General features: G+C 40.2%; 1 protein-coding gene across 4 annotated transcripts in view; it reads left to right on the forward strand.

The window, feature by feature from the left end:
* The window catches only part of HERC3 (HECT and RLD domain containing E3 ubiquitin protein ligase 3), a 111,819-nt gene that overhangs the window by 12,640 nt on the left and 76,547 nt on the right, over positions 1–22,632 (forward strand). For all 4 annotated transcript variants that reach the window (XM_054688510.1, XM_054688511.1, XM_037530726.2 and 1 more), the window contains one exon: positions 816–1,070. In XM_054688510.1, coding sequence (XP_054544485.1) covers positions 845–1,070 — 226 coding nt within the window. In that variant the 5' untranslated portion in view covers positions 816–844. The remainder of the gene's footprint in view (positions 1–815; positions 1,071–22,632) is intronic.

Raw genomic sequence — 22,632 nt, forward strand, 5'->3', positions numbered from 1 at the left:
TGGTGCGGCAGAGAGCAGCAGAACGGCTATGAGAGAATACCAAAGAAAGTCCAAGGAGTAAAGATTCGCCAGGGGCCCCCTGACCCCCCTACCTGCCCTGCATCTGGTTGCCTCACTGCAAATGGTGTAGAAAGATCATTAAAAGCCTGAAAAAGCTGCTGAGGGCTCCAGGACTCTCTTTTACCGTCTGGCCAGATCCATAGACAACCTGCCCTGTGCTTTGCTGGCACAGCAGTGTGTTGCAGGCTGACTATGGCTGGAATGGTCCCCAGAGGCATGGAGGTCGGAAGTGAAGCTTGACTCAGATCTGGAAGAATATGTAAGGAGGAGGGACAGAAAAGATGACATATTTTTTTCTATTTCCTTTTCATTTCAATAGCGAATTACTATTGTGGAAGCTAACAACAGGGCACTTAAATGAGTTAATTGGCTCAACAATTTTTTTCTTAACTAAATAAGCAAAAAGTCAAAGGAAAGGTACAATAAGAAAGGACAAAGTGAAGTCATGAGGTAATTTCAAAACTGTTGTTGTCATAGTGCTTGGCAAAGGTTGCTTCAGCAAGTCTCTTGCACTCAGATTTCCTGGTAATCTGAAAACCACATTCTATCTTACTAAAACACGAAACTAACATACTTATATCAATGATTTTCAACAATATTAACTTGTATCTTTTTGAGATGCAGCATATCTGAGGAATATTTTTTTTTCAATCTGAGGAATATTAAGGCCAAAGTTAGTTTTGAAATTATTACATTTATTATTTACAATGATTTTCTCTCTCTTTTTTAAACCTTTTTACATAACTCTTTTCTAGGCTACATGACTTCCTGAAGGAGAAGAACAATGTTATGTTGGGGATATTGGTCTCTGGGCCAACCTGGGATCAGCACCAACCTGCAGGGGATTGTGGCCGAGCCACAGGTGTGTGGATTCATATCGGACAGAAGCGTCAAGGAGGTCGCTTGTGGAGGAAACCACTCCGTGTTCCTGCTGGAGGGCGGGGAAGTGTACACGTGTGGTTTGAACACCAAGGGACAGCTGGGCCACGAGAGGGAAGGAAACAAGCCAGGTAAGTACACCCGGGGGTCTGCTGATCAGTGGCAAATGCTACAGGAAAGGAGAGCCAGTGCAGACTACCTCACCTGGCCTTTACCTTTCAGGGAGCTTCTTTGGATAGTTCAAGGCGCCCCTGCTATTTAGAACCTTTGTGTCTAATTCAAGCTTTTTGATGCCAAACCAGACTTTTTGTTTTTCATCTTCTTTTGTTTTTAAGATTTATTTATTTATGCATACAAGAGAGCTGGGGCACAGGCCAGAGGTGCAGGGGGTGAGAGGATTCACCAGAGACAGAGAGGGGAGCAGAACAGGCAGACCGAGTGAAATTCACTGCTGAGAGGAGCAGAGGCGAGTCAGGAGAGGTCTGCTGTGCCATGTGGGTAGCTCCCTGGCCAGTGATCAAACTCATGCTGCAGAGGCTGTGGACAGCCTCATTGGTTGCGTCTTAACCCCTTGCACCACCAGGGAGGCCCTGTTTTTCATCTTATTTAATAACATGCAATGTGAGTTCTCAGGGAAAGGAAGTTGAATAGTGAGTTTCGAGTTAGGGAAGTAGGTTTTGTCCCATAATTAAATGCTAAGACATGATTATTTTGTGAACAGGTTATCATCATACAGTCAATATCAGAAATGTTTCTTTAGTTTTTCCTAATTACCTGTTTATTTGTTTATTTCTGTGACATGCTTTTGTTAAGTACTTTGGGCTAAGAACTGTGCTTGGTATTCTGAGTAGAAAGATGAGTGAGAGATAATGATGATGTGACTGTGGGTTTTCCCTATTGGAAGGATGTGAGGTAAGTTGAAGAATATGTGGGGGGAGGGAGGATTTGGGGGAGGGAGAGTAGGAAATGTGAGTAGAAGTTCAGCGTGTGTGTGTGTGTGTGTGTGTGTGTGTGTGTGTGTGAGAGAGAGAGAGAGAGAGAGAGAGAGCGAGAGAGAGAGAGAGAGAGAGAGAGAAAGAGAGAGAGGGAATGGGTAGGAAGACTAATCTGTTGCATACCTGAGCATATTGTATCCAGTGGTAAAGAACCCGGGTATGAGGTACAGTCCTATTATAGGGAACACTGAATAGTGGGGTGAGCCTGGTGATGAAGGTAGTGAGAGGATAAGTTAGAAAGGTAGGCAGCTAATTAGTCCTTAAGTTTTCATGTCTTTCATTTGTAACAGGTGTTGTATGCATAGGACTTTTTTTTTTTTTAAAGATTTATTTATTTATACAAGCACTGGGTACAGTCAGAAGCGCAGGGGGGTGAGAGAATTCACCAGAGCCAGAGCGGGGAGCAGAGCAGGCAGAGTGACAAAGTTCACTGCTGAGGGGAGCAGCAGGCGGCAGGAGAGGTCTGCGAGGCTTGTGGGACCCTCACCCGGAGGCTGGGGATCGAACCGGTGCTGCAGAGGCTGCGGGCAGCTTCACAACCCAGCTCTCAACCTCCGCGCTACCGGGGAGACCCTGCACAGGACATTTTTAAAGTATATGGTTTGAATATGGTTTTTTCTTTTCACTTTTTCTGTCTTAAGAATCTTAAGTTTGGCCTTCAGTCTGAGTGTAGCATGGATCTATGAGGTATTTTCCCAGTCTTGGATTTCAGCTGTCTTTGGAGTCGTAGAGATGATGTTTCAATGAGTCTTTTGGTGAGAAATGACAATTTAGGGTTTTAAGTTGTGTCCGTGTAGTATTTGTCACACTACCATAGGCATATGGTCTGTTCTTTCTTACGCGCTGTCTTTTTCATTCAGTCCAAACCAAATCAAGGTACTACTCTTTAAAAAACAGCCTTGCATTTTTTTTTTCCTACATGGTTTTACTTTTGTAGAAGGATGAGCTAATTTTTTCCTCTAATATTGTCTCCCTCTTTTCTTATATTTATTCCCTCCTTTAGCAAACGTCTGTGTTTCATGTTTCCCTGCCCAAACATCAGTATTAATTTATAATCATTAATTTTATGGTGACGGTTAGAACTAAAGAGCCATGCTGGTCTGCAGCAAAGTATGTGAGGTATGATTTGTGGACTCCTTCCCCATCCTAAGCATCTGGCTTCCTTCATTGACGCTCTCCCTGAAACAGCCCAGCAGCCTGCTGACCCAGCATGATGCTCAGTGTCTAGCCTATGGGCCCTGGCCCTGGGGGTTTCAGAAAAGGGGTTTGTAGATGGCCCTGTGTGTACCTTTATCTGTACAATATGCCTGATACTACAGATTTCCTAATGTAAGTAGACCCTGTTGCTCACTAAAACATTCATGTAAAATTGCCACAAATGCATGAAGTTAGTAAATCCCATTCATTATGTGTTTTACCAATTAAGAAGATACAGAAGTGTAATCTGTAACTAATATGGAGGTGGCAAGGAAGGTTTTTGACTTTTTTTAAGTGGTTTTCATGTTGGGCAAAGTTAAAATCAGTGTTTCTGTCTTTTGTTAAAACTCTCTTGTGTCTTACATGATGTTCCTGCTCTTGCTGTTTCCCTCAGTGTGAGAGCCAGTGCCAGACTACAACTAATATTTCCAGGAGGTTAATGGCAGGTCACAGCCCACCAGTATGGTCCTTCCTCCAAGAATGTCTGTATTCAGCCAGAACTTAGAGACCCTGAAGGCCCACTTCACGCCAGTGATCTTGGAACGATTTTTATCCACCTGGCTAGTTTTTGAAGGGAGCATATGGAGACCAGGAGGAGGTCTTTTCAGCAGTCCTGCAGAAACAGCATGGTTAGAGTCAGGCATACCTGGTGGCTTTGCCTTCCTATTTCTGAACCTCAGTTCACTCCTCTGTAAATGGAGGAGACTTATTGTTCTAGTGTAGTTACTAGTAACTTATTGTTCTAGTGTAGTTACACCAGGTTTGTCCTGCAGAGCCAGTTGCTCTGACACACCTCACTTTACACCTTTGTCTTAGAACCTGCTGTGAGAAGTCAAGCTGGGGCAGCGGGTGGGAAAGGAAGTAAAAACTGTGCAGTATGATGATGATAAAGATCTGTCGAAGCTCCACAGTGAACATATCTGAGAACAATCTGACATTTTTCCAGTGGCGTCTGGACAACTCCCAGGAGCCGTGGTGGGTGGTTCATGAGCCCCTGGCAGTGAGTGAGCCTCGTTAGGTAGCCGCTCTGCTTCTGCCTGAATAGTGGGTCGTCCGCCTCTCTGGCAGCTGCAGATGCCTGGAGGCAGGGCTTAGTTGTGGCAAGAAATTTGAACTAGTGCTAGGACAAATAAAATGATTTTTGTCATTGTTTTTGTTTACTATTTTTTTCTTTTTATCCTGCTTATTAGTGATCTAGATGAGGAAGGTGGGAGATGGGGGTACCACACAAGGTTTCAAAGAACCATTCCATTTACTCTGCCTTTGGTAGGGTCTTCAAGACCCATATGGGTTTTGGCTTCAACCACAGAATCTGGCCCATGCTTCTAATCTAAATTTGGAATAAGCAAGACTCTAGTATAAATTACAGTAGATTCCAGAAATTTCTGTTGTTGGTTAAGCTTGTCTGTTAATTATAAACTCCATAGCAGCTGCGGAACAGTGCCTCCTGAATGGAAAGATTATGTGGGTGGGTGCCTCCCTCTCTTCATTTAACGTTTTCATTGGTAGGTGTGTTCTAAATCAGGGTACCATTTGGGTTTATTTTTAATGAGTGGGAAAAAGAATGAGCTTGTTTTCTATATTTGCTTATTGAGAACCATCGTTTGGAGAGCTCCGAGGACTAGAGGTGAAGTCCATGACACAAGACCCTGTTTCAGATAGCAGGACTGATGCTGGCCCACAGGGATACTACCCCCAAACCCCTGTGCTATTTGGGGATTGAAGGCCACCTCTCCAGGGGTATGTCTCTGTGGGCACTGGACAGCTATGCAATTTCAACTTGATGTCATTGCCAGACCAAAGGACTTCAACAATATGAAGGATTGAAAAGAGTGAAGGGAAGGAAAGGTGGAAAGTGGTGATGCTCTCCAGGGTGCATCAGGATGAAACTCTTCTGTTTGATCATGGGCCTTGAATCTGTCCTGCCAACTATGAGATATCATTTTACACTGTCTCTGGCATAGCTGCAAGGTTCACACATGCATTGTTTTTCGAGGCTTCCTATACCTGCTGAGGACAGTGTCATAAAACATGCCACAATGATTTTAAACATTTCTTTTTTCCTCCTTGAGAACATCTAACAGTTTTCTGTTGCTTTTGCTGCTCCCGAGGCTACTGTGACCTCCCTGTACTCCCAGTTCTCTGCTTCTTAGTGCTGCTCTGATGTGACCAACTTGGTGTGGCGGACACAGGGCATTTCAAGGACACATCAGATACTGAAACTCCTGGTTATGGGGCCTCAGATATTTTCCTAGTGTGTCAGGCAGCCTAGGGTTCTACCTTAGGTGTGTCTGTGACTCATTCATTTGCACTTAGATGAAAGGCAAAGTGGTCTATGATTCCCAGAAGCATTTTTCATGGCTAGACTATCAAAACTCCATCTAAGCTCAGTGCCCAGCTTTTTAAATTTTTTTTAAAGGTTTTAATGTTTTGTGTTTTTTTTTTTTTAAGATTTATTATACAAGAACTGGGGTACAGTCAGAGGCACAGGAGTGTGAGAATTCACCAGAGACAGAGTATGGAGCAGAACAGGCAGACAGACCGAAGATACTGCTGAGGAAAGCAGCGTAAAAGGCAGGAGAGGTCTGCTGCGCCATGTGGGTTTCTCCCTGGCTGGCCGGGAATTGAACCCGTGCTGCAGAGGCTGTGGACAGCTTCACAGAGCGCCACTGGGGAGGCCCCTTTTAAATTAAAAAAAAAAAAAAATTTTTTTAAAGATTTATTTATTTATTTATACAAGCACTGGGTACAGTCAGAAGCATGGGAGGGTGAGAGAATCCATCAGAGCCAGAGGGAAGAGCCGAGCAGGCAGACTGACAAAGTACACTGCTGAGGGGAGCAGCGGGCGGCAGGAGAGGTCTGCGCGGCATGTGGGACCCTTGCCCAGTGGCTGGAACTGGTGCTGCAGAGGCTGCGGGCAGCTTCGCAACCCAGCGCTCAACTGCTGAGCCACTCGAGAGGCCCTAAAAAAAATTTTTTTAAGGATTTATTTATGCATACAAGAGCTGGGTACAGGCCAGAGGTGTTGGGAGTAAGAGGATTCACCAGAGACAGAGTGGGGAGCAGAACAGGTGGATTAACTGAAATACACTGCTGAGTTGAGCAGCGGGTGAGGCAGGAGAGGTCTGCTGCGATCCCCTGGCTGGGGATCGAACTTGTGCTGCAGTGGCTGCAGATAGCTTCATAGTCTGAGACTTGTGCCACCAGGGAGGCCCCCAGCTTTTTTTTTTTTAAAGTGGTGTTGGATTATAACTATATTGCATATTCCTCTTTTTCTCTCATTCTCTCCCTCACATTATGATATGAACTTCATTGCCTGCTTCCCCCCCACCCTTCCCCAAAGGGGATTAGGGCATTTTAGGATTATTACTAATTTTCTTATGTTTTGCCCATGAATTCATCTCTTAATTTCATCAGACACACACTTACAGAGCTGCATTATAGGGAGACTTTTGTACTGCCTCCTCTTTTTAGGATAAAGCAAGTAAACCAAATATGAATTTTTTCCTAAATATTTTATTTAGAAGTAAAGTGATTAAACATTAAGCAAATCTTGAAATACTTTATTAAATTAAAATAGAAACTGGTTGCTTATAGAAAAAACATGCAAAAAATTTTACCTTATTTTACCGTGCTTCACTTACTCCTATGGAGTCACATTGTCAGCTGCTCTGAATTCCCAAATTGGGGATTTAGCATAAACCTGTGTTTACTAGGGTCTGATTTTATGTCAACCTTCTGTAACCTTTTTTCCTGTCTTGGGTAAGCAAGAACTGTGATAGGTGCAATTATTTCATTTAATCTAATTTGATTGTATTAAATTCTTAAAATTAAGCAATAGACATCCCAAGAAACCTTTTCATAGCAACCCTAAGGGTAACAATGTATAAGCAGAGTAACATTTCTGTGCAACCCTGTTTGATTCATACCAATGATTAGCTCCTTTAACTTCCTCCTGAGTTAGTTTCTCTCTTTCTTGTAGGTATTTAATCTTATTTACATTTTGTATCTAAGCATTTACATAAAGCCCATCGCCAGCTGCAACAATTCTCCCCACTGTTTGATAAATGAGGTTTATAAAACAGAACATCTCAAAAGTGTCAGTTCTCAGAACCATGCTGACCCTGGTAGAAATTAACACTTTAAAGTGGTTTATCAGGTTGCTCTCCGGCATCTGAAGAGGTAACCTATCATGTTAACCACCTTTTGCTGAAGAACAAACTTAACTGAGCTGAGAGAAAATAGAAGAAATTCTACTAATGACTTCCTATTATTGAAGTGCGTGTTTTGCTAGATATAAGTCTGATATAAAAGACAGAAGGTACCATTGGTACCATATCTAGATCTCAACATTGCACTTGTTGGGGTCCCCGTCCCTCTCATTAAGCATGACAAATTGTACAGGAGGGTACAGAAAAGGCGTTGTGATGTGATGATAAAAAGTAATATCAAACCCCATAATAAAAAGTAGTATCAAACCCCATAAAAAGTAGTATCAAAGTAGTAGTGTTGCCTTCTCTGGTGACTGAGAGGACAGCTTTGTGATCCAGAGACCTAGGAATAAGGACCAAATGTTATTTAATAATTTTATTTTCTGGTGTGGCTAATCAAAAAGTTACTTTTTCTGTCTGGTACTCAGCCTACTATCCTTTAAAGTTATTTGAGTTTTTCAGAAAATATATACTTATTCATGAGCATACTCTTGAATAGGAAGTGTTTTATTTGTGGCTTTTAAAAATTTGCAGTCTTTTAAATAATTAACACACTGCTTTTGTGTTGTGATGCAAGTGGCTTATTTGTTAACTGTAATAGTAGGTAACAATCCATATTATAAGCTCTCTTCATTTCCAGTGTGCTTATCATTATTAAGCTGATGAATCCTTATGATCATCCCATAAAATAGGTCAGTGTTATTATGTTGGGTATATGTAAAGGAAAGCAGAAGGGAAGTTAAGTTTCGATCTTGCTTAGGTACTGAGAGTTTGGTTTAATCCTAGAATTTTGTCCACGGGCATCTTCTTAACCTCTGGCTAGTCAGAAAGGCCCAAGTTTTTTATTCTCAAACTGTTTTTTTTTTTTTTTGGGTTGACATTTAGTTTCAATTCAGTCCTTAAACAAAAAGGATATAAACTTGGCCACCAACAATCTTGTATTCTTTACTGCTGAAATACCAAATATGATCAGCTGCTTTGGTTAAAGGTGTAGAGAAAAAATTCCCTTTTCATGTTTAAAATCATTAGCTGACTGTCAGCATATTCTTTTATGCTCTTGAATACCAAATTAAAATGGAGAAAAATCACATACGATAATTTATATCTCAGATTGAGGTATAATTTTGCTTCATAATTTGTCTTGTTGTCTTTGTTCCATTATTTTCTTGGATTATTTACTTCTTCCCATTCAGTCATTGGTTCAGCAGAAATTTACTGAGTGCTACATTGCTAGGCTTCCAATTTGTCCTACATGTTTTCAGAACACAGCAGATTAGTACCGAGGCTACCTTTGGGAATTTGTAGACTTGGTGAGAATAGATGATGTGTTCCTAGAAAGGGTATATAAAGCAGTCACTATGTGTGGAGACAGTGGTAGAAGTCCTCAGGGTGGCAAAATCCGAGTTGTCTGTAGTGAAAAGTTAAGTCTAAGGTCAACAGTATCATTGATTTTTGATTTCTAACCAGTGTCATGTTGAGGCATATATAAAGTCCAGGTTTTTGGTAGGATTATGAGCTTGGGGGAGGAGCAAGCTACAGCAGTTAAGCTTTGGGGATGGAGTCAGTGCAACTGGTTGTTGATTTTAGTGAGTTCACACTTAGTTCTGAATTTTTATGTTGCTATAACAATTTTGTTGTTTGGTGATTTTGATGATCTTTTGTCTAGTTTGTTGGTCTGTAATCATGATAGATTTAGGATAAGTAAAATGTTTCTAAATTTACCAGTCTGGATGAGAAATATGTAGTCAACTGACATTTTACATTTCTTCAAGAGCCACTGGAAACTTCGCCTTTTGAGTCAGTGCCCTTTGATAGCATGTAATCTTGAAGTCTTTGGTAACTCTCCAACAGAAACACTTTCTCATATCCTTGCAGACTTTGAATCACTTTTCACTATTATTAAGACATGTATCAATATCACAATTTCTGTAATTATTAAATGACTCACAGAAATTGCAATTGTTGTGAGTTATTTTAGAGTAATACTCAATTATGGAGTCAGTATGATGAGTAAGATCATGAAATCTGGAGCCAGACTTCCTGGTTTGAAATCCTGGTTTCACTACTCACTGGTGGTGTGACTCTTACCCTCTCTGTCTCAGTTTCTATAGTTGAAAATGTGGGTAATAGTAATATCTTGTCGATAATAAGTAAGTTGGATATTAGGTATTTGGAATAATGCCTGGCCCCAATAAGCACTCACTGATAGTTGCTATCATTATTACTATTACTAGTAGTTACAGTAGTAGTCATAATTTATGTTAACACCTTCCATTACCATTTTCTGATTCTATTTTTCCAACATGTTAGCAAATCATTCCATGTGCACATTGGGGTGTGTGTGTGTGTGTGTGTGTGAGTGTGAGTGTGGAAGGTGGAGGGAGGTGGAGGGAGGTGGAGGGAGGTGGAGGGAGAGGAAGAGGATGGCTGGTTCCCTTAACACTACAGGATCTGATGAATGGTGTATAATTTTAAGAGAGGGAGACGGAGTTAGCAAAGGTCAGGTCTTTAAGAGAGACTTCACCCATCATGCCAAGTTTTAGATTTTGAGTTTAAAGAACAGTCATCTTTATTTCAATTTTTTGGGATCCTGTATATTATTGGCCCCAAGTAAAAAAAACACCTTGTGTATTTTGGGTACTCTTTAAAAACTGATTATCTACATGTGAACATGCATATATATATCTTATCTCTGTTCCATGGTTAACATTGCTTCCAGAATTCTGGTCCAAAATTGCAAAGGTAGGGGAGCAGATTTTGCCACTGTGGACACTCTGATACATCTGGGGCTACTTTATGATGCTCTTAAGAGGTCTTGAAGTGGTTTGGCAGCAGTTAGCTGAGTGATTTTATTTTGCACAGACCCAGAAAATAGAGTACAGTCCACTGATGCTGATTCATCTGAATTCTATGGGCAATTACTTTAGGCTGTTAGTTAGTTTAATGGCTCTGTGGACAGAGATAAGAAAGAATGTATGTAGTTTTCCTTTCTGCATTTGAGATCACTTTGTAATCTGAACCTGTTTCATTTCTACTTTTTTCCCTTTTTTAAGTAAAAAGGGCTTCTATCAGTCAAGATGCTTACAACTGGAAGTAACAACACTAAACTAAAATGTGTTATGAACAATGAATAAAATTTATGATTACACATAAGAAGTCTATACAGAGATATTTCTAGGATTGGTAAAATCAGGGGCACATTGACATCATTCAGTGCTAAAGTGTTTGCCATTCTTCTGTTCTGCCTTCTTCAGTTTGTTAACTTTATTCTCTGGACTTGTCCTCTCACGGTCACCAGGTAACTGTCACAACTTGAGGCATCACATCCTCACAGCAACATTCAAAGCAAACAAAGAGTTGCTGCTTCTCTTGGATCTGCTTTCAAAATGTGGAAAATCTTTCCCAGCACCTTCTACATACATCATCTTTTATTTCACTGGCCAGACCTGGGTCATGTGCCTACCCTAGACTATCATTGGCATGACTGAGTGAGATAGGAACTATCTGGTTGGCACAGTTGAGGCTCATCTCCTAGGCCTGGGAGGTGCCCAGCAGCTTTTAGGGTTCTGGTGCAAGAAAACAGTGGATAGTCAGTGGGTAAGCCAATGCCTAGTATCTTCTAAGACGCTGATGGAGTGTTGTGTGCAAAGTTGGAATGTTGACACCTTAAATAAAGTACAATTATGGATCTTATTTTTGCTCAAATTTTGATCTGTAGTTCCTTTTATAATTTCAAAACCTTCATATCTGCTTTTTAAAATGACTCATCATGCAACAATAATTTTTTCTATTATATGATACATGATTTTGAGTTGTGTATTTTTTTTAAAGATTTATTTTATTTTTTATACAAGAGCCGGGGTACAAGCCAGAGGTGCAAGCAGGAGGGTGAGAGGGTTCACCAGAGACAGAATGGGAAGCAGAGCAGGCAGACATACTGAAATACACTGCTGAGGGGAGCAGCAGGCGAGACAGGAGAGGTCAGCCACGCCATGTGGGTATCTCCCTGGCTGGCAAGGAATCGCTGCACTCAACCCGCTGTGCCACCGGGGAGGCCCTTGAATTGTGTATTTTTTAAGAGTTAGTGTTTTATTTATCTTTATACGATAGTGCTAAGCATAATGTGGCAAGCATATAGTGTAGGAAAAGTGTTAAGCAAAATGTCTCCTCGGTTTTATTTTATTTTACCACATTTTAAGGGCTTGGGAGGTTGCTAGGGTTAGATCAACAGAAATCAGTGTGTTAAAAGACAATCACTGAATTTTAAGGATAGAAGGTAAAAGAGTGACTTGAATGGTAAAGATTTCCATTTATCACACTTCACAGAACTAGACATAGATTTGGTGGCAGACAGCGGAATTTCTACAGCAGGAGCTGTGGTAGGCTCAGGAACTTAAGCTCAGTAAACTTAACCATTTAGTTTTACTCAGCTTCAGAAAGTCTGCAAAGATCATGAAACTGGCTTGGGAACATTGTCTCTAACAAGTGATACTCTGTTACCTATTGACATGGAAACAAATGAACTCACAGACCCTCAAAAGGAATATGACTTACCTCATTAAAATTTGAGAGTGAGAACTTTCTGTGAGGTTGTTACAATAGCATCTCAGACTAACTATTTTGGGGAATTGTTCATGCTGCTTGAAAGCGGGTTTATAAGTAAGGCTCTATTTTTTTATCTTTTCAAAGTCATATTAATGAGATCTTACAGAGTCCTTCATTTAAAAAACCTGTTTACTGCTTCTGCTAAATAGGTGTACTTTATCATGTGAAAGGAATCTTTGATTCATTGCTTTGAAATTGGTTTGAAAATGCCTGCGTAGGGCTGATCACGGTTAAATAGTGCTGGTTGAGACAGCTGATCCTGCCTCTACTCAGAGAATGTTTGGGCATAAAGTCATAAAAGGGAGTACAGGAAGGTGGGGAGCATATGTCCTTAAGTGGCATATGCTGGTTCCTTTAAAGGGGTAAAGGCTACTGATGGAACACCAACTGGCGGCAAGAATGTTGGGGACAAGGAGGAGAGAAAAGAAAGAGGGAAAAATGGAGAGGGCACTCATGCTGAGCTTACTTGGAGGCACAGGCTAAGTACCCTTCCACCTTCATATGAAGGGAAGAAGGCTGAACTAATTATGCAGTTTTAATTTACTAGGAAGTAGCTTATGAAGCGGATGCCTCTAATTAGGTAGACATGAGTAAGAAGTTCGAAATTTTTTGCAAATGTTTTTATGAGTACTGACTCATGCTTTAACCATCTTTCTGTTCTTCATTCTTCCTGAGGGTACCTTTGAAGCATAAAAGCTCTGGTGAATGAGTTTAGTACTTGCATCATAAGGGATATGAATGGTGAATGATGCATCATCATTCTGGTGATTTCATTGGTCACTGAGGGTATAATTTAGGCTGACTGGCACCTGTCACTACTATTCTAATTAGTGATAAAGTCTCTGCTACCTTGTCATATGGAAGGGGAATCATCTTTTGGTTTGTAAAAGTTTTGTAAATCATTGCTATTTTGACCCTTCTCTCTCCCCTTCCCCTGCTTTGTGACTCAGATCTGTGATTTGCCTGCAAATGTTGTCTTTTTCCAGATCCTTTGTTCGGTTTCTCTATATTCCCCTTGTAAGTGAGACCATCCGTGTTTTTCTTTTTCCTTTTGACTTATTTTGTTTACATTAATCCCTTCCAGCGCCATCTGTGTTGCTGCAAATGGTATGAGTTTATCTTTTTGATTGCTGAGTTATACTTACTGATCTTGGGTCTCTCTGAACTATCAATTACTGAGAGAGTAGTGTTGAAATCCTTGACTGTCATCATGGATGTGCTTATTTATTGTTTTGGCTCTGTAACTTTTTGCAGCCTATATTTTGAACCCTGTTGTTATGTAAATATGCACATTTAAGATTATTAGGTCTTGATGTATTGTTTCTTTTAATCATGAAATGCCATTATTTTTTATCCCTGATAATATTTATTATTTTTGAAATCTATTTGATATGAATATAGTAACTTAAACTTCCTTTAAGTTAGTATGGGATATCTTTTTCCATCCATTTACTTTTCATTTCTCTGTTTCTATTTTTTTTTTAAAGATTTATTTATTTATTTGTATAAGCACTGGGTACAGTCAGAAGTGTGGGAGGGTGAGAGAATTCACCAGAGCCAGAGTGGGGAGCAGAGCAGGCAGACTGACGAAGTACACTGCTGAAGGGAGCAGCGGGTTGCAGGAGAGGTCTGCGCGCCATGTGGGACCCTCGCCTGGTAGCCGGGGAACGAACCGGCGCAGCAGAGGCTGTGGGCAACTATGCAATCCAGCGCTCAACTGCTGCTCTATATTTCTCTATATTTAAAGTGGGTTGTTTAAAGGCAGCCTTTGCTTGGGTCTTTCACATCACTCTGACTATCTCTGTCTTCTAATTGCAGTTTTTATGTATACATATTTTTAAGAGAAAATGGCAGAGGACTACAGTTTCAAAGATAAAATTGATATCAATGTAGGGATGGTTTGCATGCTGTAATAAAATTTTATCCATGTATATAAAAATCAGTGAGATTAAGTGTCTTGGAATAGCTCTTCCAGGAGACACTTATATTGAATTTTGTACAGTGATATTATTTATAAGTTTCCATATAATCTAAAGTAGTAAAAAAAAAAGTATACAGGCTTGAAAACAATATCTTGTCATCACATTGAGTGAAATGGGTTTGAGTTGTAGGGGAAAAGTGTGACTAGAAAAGGGAAGTGGTAAGAAGTCCTTTAAAAAAAATAAAAGAAATTTCCATATTATAAAAGTAATACCTGTGTATTGCACATAGTGTAGCTTTAAATACCCATAGCAAAAAGAAATAAATAAAAAAATACTCTTTAATTATACCACCCTGAACAAAAAACATTGTTATTTAAACTAAATCTCTTCAGTATTTTTGCAACATCAATGTAATTTAAAAATTGAAGTCATAGCATAATACTTCTAGGTAACTTTCTTTTCCACTTAATATCATGAATATTTTTCTGATAATCATGTTCAGTCTATAACAATCGTTTTGATGACTGCATATTTCAATTTATAATGCTTGACCACAATTTCTTACCCCCACCCCCCTATTAATAGCAATGGAATGTACAATATTTCTGTAGGATACAGTTGTAGAAATTCAACTTAGGTGAAAGAACATGAAGAATTCTAAAGTATGGGATATTGTCAAAATGCCTATCATACTAAAGTTTGTACTGATGGGTGGTGTACTAACATTAGATGTCTGCTGTTTGCTTTTGGAGCAGGGGAAACGGATTGATTTTCTAACATAATAACTTTCTGGGCTTTATTTTTTTCTAAAACAAGATAAACTTATATCTATATAATCTTTTAATTAAAGGTGAGTTTTTACATTTACCACATTTTAGATGGTGAATCAAAAAATAGGGACTTTTTATACAGTTTCTTTGGGGAAAAAAATGAAGTGACAAATGTTTTTCTGCAATTGTACAGTTAAAACATGTCAACTTCTCAGTGTGTATTTTGTAACATAGGACACAGGATTTTAAAATTTTCTTTTTGGGTCAGCCCATGGGTTTTGGCTGCCTTCCAAGGAGGTCAAAGTTAAAGTATTTGAGCTCTAGGGAGGTAACATAGTGATTAAGTTTAGCATGTGGTGAAAATTAGGAGGGGTAGATTTTATTTTGGATAAGAATAAATGTTCTATTTATATTAGTAGATCTAACATAGATTATTATATTTTCTAAAGAGACCTGTCTTGGGGCCTTCCTGGTGGCGCAGCAGGTTGAGCACAGTGCTGTGAGGCTGTCCGCAGCCTCTGCAGCGCGGGTTCAATTCTCAGCCAGCCAGGGAGATTCCCACATGGCGCGGCAGACCTCTCCTGTCTGGCCCACTGCTCCCCTCAGCAGTGCTTTTGATCTCTCTGCCTGTTCTGCTCCCCATTCTGTCTCTGGTGAATCCTCTCACCCTCCTGCACCTCTGGCCTGTACCCCAGCTATTGTATAAATAAAAAATAAATCTTGAATAAATAAATGGTCCTGTCTTGGTTCTGTCCCTTCTCTGCTGTATCAGTCTTTTGAAAATATTTTAGTTTCTCTATCCCACTCCATTCTCCTAATAAAGGATGGTGATGCTTTGAAATATCCATAATTCCCTAGTGATTTTGAAATAATCAGTTTGTTTTTCCTTCCTTTAACAGGAATTGTAGCTTTGTAACATTAATTTGACTCTGACTTCTTTGGTCCTCATTGGTGACATCTTAGATACATTTCAATATTACAGACTTTATGTAATCACCAGGTATTTCCTAGTATTTTTTTTCAGTGTGAGGTAGGTAGTCTTCCTGGAGCTTACACTTACCTTCTTATAGATAATAAGCAGGCACTAGTGCCATCATTGTACAGAACAGGAAAGCGCTCTGAAGGATAAGGCATCCATGGTAAAATGTGAGCTGAACTTTCAGGGGCTGTTAATATTTTGTACCTGATTATTAAGATATCAGTACTTTCCAAGGAGTCTTAAATTATCAACTGAAGGAGGGCCTCCCTGGTGGCGCAAGGGGTTAAGCACCGCACTATGAAACAATCCGCAGCCTCTGCAGCATGAGTTCAATGCCTGGCCAGCAAGGGAGCAACCCACATGGCAAGGCAGATCTCTCCTGTCTCGCCCACTGCTCCCCTCAGCAGTGTATTTCAGTTAGTCTGCCTGTTCTGTTCCCCACTCTATCTCTGGTGAATCATCTCACCCCCCGCATCTCTGGCCTGTACCCCAGCTCTTGTATGCATAAATAAATAAATCTTTTAAAAAAATTATCAATTGAAGGAGTAAGGCATTTAACTATATAAAGTTATTTATACCACTGCATCACCAACATAGAAGTCCCTTCTGCTGTTAGGATTGCTTCTATGAGAACCATCAGGTAGTTTTCTGAATTTTTATGTTTCTCTATTAAAATTCTCTTTAAACATCAGAATTATGTACTAGCTAGCAATTCTGAGTTCTTGAAAATAACTGAATCACCACAGATGATCTTATTCTGACAGGGGAGTGCTAATTATTCAAAAGCACAAAGTCTTTTCCACTCCCATTGCCTGTGACAAGCTTCCATATGTTCTCGTTGACCAAGTCAGTATATTTTGGGTTAGTGCTTCCAGAAGCATGCATGGTAAATTTAGATTTGTGACTTTAAGAAGAAAATATTCTCAGAAACCTTTTTCTGAGTGTGTTTTTTGGTTTTGTATGTGAACATTAAGACCCAAAATATGAATCACTTGTCCTTCAACTGAGAAACATTGCTTTGAACTCTGTCATAATTGATCTTTTTCTCTGGTTCTTTAGTTGAAAAGGTTAGCCTACAGATTGTTTAAACTTGGGCATCCTACATAGGAGTAAGAAAGATAAGTGTTTGTTAGTCTCAGATAACTTAAATGAAGTATCAGCTGCTCACAGATACTTCCTGCCTCTAGGGAACCAGTCTTTACTGTTTTAAAACACAATTTTTCGTTGGAGGATTGGTGGGAGAGCTGCACCTATGATTAACTTTGCTTATTAGCCAAGTTGAACAAAAAAAGTTTGTGGGTTTTCTTTGATTAAAAAACAAAACAAAATATATACTAGGAATAAAGTTATTTTTAAAATCTGACTCTGGATTTCCAGTTCCAGGCAGCGTGGAGTGAGCACTTTCTTTCCTGTTTCTTTATTGAATCCAACTATAATATCTGGACAGGATGCAGGACACATTTGTTTGAGGATTTTGAAAATCACATACTGTGTGGCAGGTGGATTGGAAAAGAAGGTTGGCAATCAAAGTACCACTGAACTGACATTGAATTTAACATTTAACCATTCTGGCCCTCCTGCCATTTGCCTCCAGAGGCAGGTACAGCTATAGACGTACATTAGGTAGATTGGAGAGCTAAACAAGGAGCCCTAGGAAACCTGAAAGTTTTGGGGGAGATCTCAAATTAGAATTCAGGAGAGTTATCTGTGTACTTCTGTATAGTTATCTAAGAAATCCTAAGTTCATTCCTGAGCTGTGCATGTGTGGATCTCATCCTATTTAGCATATACATGACTCTGAGAAGTGAGCTAACAAATAGACCACCACCCAGTTCCAGCCTGGCCACTAAGTGGTGCACATGGGACAAATAACCAAAGAGTACTGCAGAGACCCTAAACTAAAGCAAAATTGTCAGTGTTCTCCAACAAATTTAAATAAGATCTAGTATCTCATAACAGAATATTCAAATCCCATGTATCATGATACAATCAGCACATGAAAACCCAGGTAAATCTCACTGAGAAGAGATAGTCAGAAATGCCAGTGCTGGAAATCAAAAAAGATAAACACATGCAGTTTGCAGCAACATGGATGGAACTAGAAGGGATCATGCTCATCGAAATAAGTCAGAAAGAAAAAGAAAAATAACCGGATGGCCTCACTCATAGCAGGAATCTAGAAAACCTAAATAAGGGACCAGGAAAAAGACTAATCAATGCAAAGTAATAATCAAAATCAACAAGCAACTATAAACCAGAGACACACTATGGGGGTTGGGGGGGAACAGGGAAGGGCGGGGAGAGGAAGAACTAGAGTCAAAATAAGGGGAGGGTGCAATTGTATGGGGAATATAACCAAAATGAAAATGTATACATTGTACAAAGATGAAAAATGATGTAAGAATTATATAAAATAAAATATTAAAAAAATTAACAATAAAAATTAAAAAATAAAAGGATTTAAAAAAAAAAAAGAAATGCCAGTGCTGGAATGACATAGTTGTTACATTTATCTGACAACGACTTTAAAGCAGCTGTAATGCACATGTTCTAACAAGCTGGCTCATATGCTTATAAAGCAAATATCTGCAAAGATATGGGTGATATAAAGAACCCATACAATAATTAAAATGAAAAACTCACTTGTGGTCTCCGCAGCAGAGTGAAGATGACATAAGAAACAGTGAAGCTGAAGATAAATGAATAGGAATTATATGATTGTAATAACAGAGTTAAAAACAAATTAAGAAAAAAGGGAGTTAGGGACCTGTGGGACGAAGAGCAAAAAAATCTAATAATTCATGTCATTGGAGTCCCAGGAGGAGAGGAGAAAGCATGTGTTGCTGAAAATTTTCTAAATTTGCAAGAGACCTAAACCTATAATTCAAGAAGTTCATCAGTAAACAAAATCAAGAGAACTCCAAAGAAATCCACACCTAGACAAAATCAAACTTAGGAAAACCGGAGACAAAGAAAATACTTAAAAGCCGCCAGAGAAAAACAGCTTATTACCCTTGGAGGAATGATGATCCCAGTGACTATGGATTTCACCCTACAAACTAGGGAGGCTAAAAGTGAGATAGCATTTTTAAAGTGGTGGAAGAAAAATCAACCCCCATTTTTTAAATGTATTTATTTTCTTACATCTTTAATTTTTGGATAGTATTTGATTTCGCTCCTCAGATGTTGTCCACAAAGTACTACCACCACCTTAATCCATCACCACAGTCCCTTGTGCTCTTTCCTCCCCTGTTTTGACCCTCTCCATCCCCCTTACCTGCTGAATGCCTCAAATTTATGGTCAGCTTGCAAGGTTTGTCTTTTTCCTGACCCTTTATTTGGTTTATCTATATTCCACAGATAAATGAGACCATCTGACATTATCTTTTCCTTCTGACTTACTTTGCTTAGCATAATCCCTTCCAGCTCCATCCATGTTGCTGTAAATGGCATGAGTTTATCTTTTGTGATCGCTGAGTAGTATTCCATTGTGTATATATACCACATCTCTCTTTTTTTTTTTGTGGGACCCTTGCTGGCTGCTGGGAAACGAACCGGCACTGCAGAGGCTGCCCGCAGCCCAGTGCTCAAACGGCTGCACCACCAGGGGAGGCCCTATACCACATCTCTTAATGCATTCATCTGTCCTGGGACATTCAGGATGTTTCCATATCTTGGCAATTGTAATAGTGTTGCAATAAACATAAGAGTGCAGGTTTCCTTTCCAATTTGTGTTTTTGTGTCCTCTGGATAGATTCCCAGAAGTGGAATCACTGCAACCTCAAATTCTGTATCCAGCAAGGATTGGTCATCAGAAATGAAGGTAGAACAAAAGCATTCACAGATGAAGAAGAAGAAAATTCAAGACAAGCAGACCTCTACTAAACAATAGCTAGAGGGAATTTTTTGTCTGGAAGGGAAATGATACCAGAAAGAATAATGAATCATCAGGAATGAAGGAAGAGTAATAGAAATAGTAGTTACCTTGATGAATATAATAGATTCTTGAGTTCTTTAAAATATATTTGATGATTGAAAGCAAAAACATGATAGGTTTTTCAGTGTATGCAGATGTAATATTTAAATCTGCTATAACCTAGAGGGGAGCGAGTAAAAATGGACCTACATGGTGGTAAGTTTTCTACTTTCCATTTGACATGGCAAAGTATTAATTCTAAGTAAACTCTGAGAAGGTAAATATTTATTTTGTATTCCCTAGAGCAGTCATTTAAGTGACTATGCAAACAGATAATAGTAAAAACACAATAAAAATGGAATACTAGAAGATGTTTAATGCAAAGAAGGAAGAAAAGCAGGGGACAGAAAAAAATAATTTAGGTGAAAGTCCAAATATATCAATAATTATATTACATATAATATAAAACAAAATGTACCAAAACAAAATAGAGATTATCATTTTAGACATTACTATCTAATTACCTAATTTTAGATAATATAATTTGTTTTAAAAAATAACCCAATTGTGTGCTATTTGTAAGAAACTGAGTTGAAGAATATATAATATAGGCAGGTTAAAATACTCCTCAGTGTTCACTCACAGAAATAAAAACTTATTCTCATATGATAATCTGTAAATGAATATTTATTGCATCACTATTACAATCACTTAAACACTAGAAACAGTGCTTGTGGTACATCCATTATATGGAGAGATGCTACTCACAAATAAAAGGGAACAAAGTTTTGGTATCTGCAACAATTTAGATGAACCATAGGCATTATTTTGAGTGAAAGACTCCAGTCTCAAAAAGTTAAATATTAAGACTTAATTTTTATGTGATAGTATTGAAAATATAAAACTATAGTGACAGAAAACAGATCAGTGGTTAAGGAGGAGCAGGCTGTGACTAAAGGATGGCAGGAGGGACTTTTGGAGGTGCTGAAGCTATTCTGCATCTTGATTGTGGCAGTGGCTACCTATGCTTAAAGTAATAGAATTGTGCCATTAAAAAAAGACCAATTTTAATGTATGATTAAAAACAAAACAAAACATCTGACTCTGGTTTGAGTATCTTGGCTCAGGAGCAAAGTACAATTCTTCTTATGGAGATAGCTCACTTATTGGGGGGTATAGGGTAAGGTAGAAGGTATAAGTCGGCAAGATGATCCATGCAGACGGGTATTGGAGCCCTCTGAAGACCTGGAGGGACTAAGGAGTAACAGACTGTGTGTGCCTGTGACGACGCTGGAGGCGTCATGGTGGTACAGGAGAGGGACAATTTTCAGGAGCTATAGGATGAGACCTTGCGTGAAGGAGATGCCCGAGAGGACCAGCCAACGACCCCTGAGGCAGCAAGAATCTTTGGAGAAGAGAGGACCATGATTCAGAGCTCACCAGTGCTGATGGCAGGGAGAGGCCTAATGGACTTGGACTGATGAACTTGGACTGACAATCCCGCCAGAAGGCGGAGGAATCTTGGCAAGTTAAGTTTTTGGGACTCTGGGAGGATGCCATTGTTTGTTCACCCCAGGAGATGGGAATCTGGGGGTGGCCAGTGGGCCTCGATGACCAAAAGCAGCCTGTGTATGCCCAGCAGCTAGGCGGAGGAGAAAAGCCAACTGAGAAGGCAAAAGCTGGTACTGATGCTAAGTTTGGGAAGCCCTGAGTGGCTGTTAAGCACTAAGTAAGCTGAGGAAGGCCAGTGAGACTCGTAAAATCACCTGTGGGTGATGCCCTGCTTGTTCTCGAGTGAGAGTGAGGAGCTGAGAAACCCGTCCTTGGGGGACGGGTGGGGAACGTGGCTTGGGGTGGAGCCCAAGCCCAATGTAGAGTTGGATCCCCGACCCATGTGCTTGTGCAGTGGGTTGGCCTGAGTGCAGGAGTCTGTGTGTCGCATTGGTGGCTATGAAGACCGAATGTTGGAGCGACTGCAGACAGAAACCCTAAGGGTTGGCAATTACCCCCAACAGAATAGAATCGCCAATCCCAGAGTGAGTGCATCCTGGGGGTGGATGAGGTGTGTGGTTTGTAGCCGAGACTACAGCCAGAGAAGGCCAGGAAGCCTGATGGCTCCTGGTGTGTTACAGTAGATGCCATGAGTGGTTCCCCTCGCTCGTATGAGCAGTGCGTTCGGCAGCAGATTTCGTGGCTCATCTGCTGGTACCAATAATTGTCTTTTGCCACTAGGTTGGGGCCCTGCCTGGACTTATTTGTGTTCTGTTGTATTTTGTTGTTATATTGTGATGTATTTGCTTTTGTGGTCCATGACTGCAGTGTTTATGTTTGCTAAGAAAATTGTATATATGTAGATTGTATGGCAGAAAACCCTGAGGGGGTGGACAGTAGGGTAAGATAAAAGGTATCAGGCTTTTCTGTCCTCCCGCCATTAGCATAGATGACGGAACCCTGCGGTCCTGAATGCATGCCTGATGGCAGGCACCTTGAGTAGGGTGTGGGCATAGGTAGATGTGATTCGACTGGGCTTTTAAGGGCGGCGTCACGGGGATGCCAGCAGAAGCCGAGAGAGAAGCAAGAGAAGCAGAAGCTGAGAGAAGGCCGGAGAGCCCAGAGCAAAGACCTGCTGGGGGCTGGGAGGCCTGCCAGCCTACCGGTCCCCCAGCGCTCCTGCCTGCCGTGTACCTGGGAATCACATATACTGGGTAAATCTAAATAAAAACCTGCAAAACCACTGAGGACTCTGACTCCTCCTTTACCTGGTCTGCTGGATCATAGAAAACCTGCTCTGTGGCCATTCCTGACCTTATAGGGGGTCACTTTAAACTATGAGTTGTATTATAGAATTGAGACCCCATTTAAACATGTTACAGACCTTCTCTCATCCCACATGTTTAGATAAAGACAACTAAGAAAGTACTTGGAAAGTACTTTGGAACCGGACTTTTCAGTTACAGAAGTAAGAAGATGAGGGAGAGAGGCTGGTCATGTTGTGGGAAGAGAGAGAACCCAGGAGGAAAATGCGGTGCTTGGATATTCTCTCTGTTGGGATCTTATATTCACTTTTGAGTGGCTTGTTGAGGTAAAGGTATTGTATC

This window comes from Talpa occidentalis, unplaced genomic scaffold, assembly GCF_014898055.3.
Source record: "Talpa occidentalis isolate TD23 unplaced genomic scaffold, MPIMG_talOcc4v2.1 talOcc4.6, whole genome shotgun sequence".
In the NCBI taxonomy this organism is placed as follows: Eukaryota; Metazoa; Chordata; class Mammalia; order Eulipotyphla; family Talpidae; genus Talpa; species Talpa occidentalis.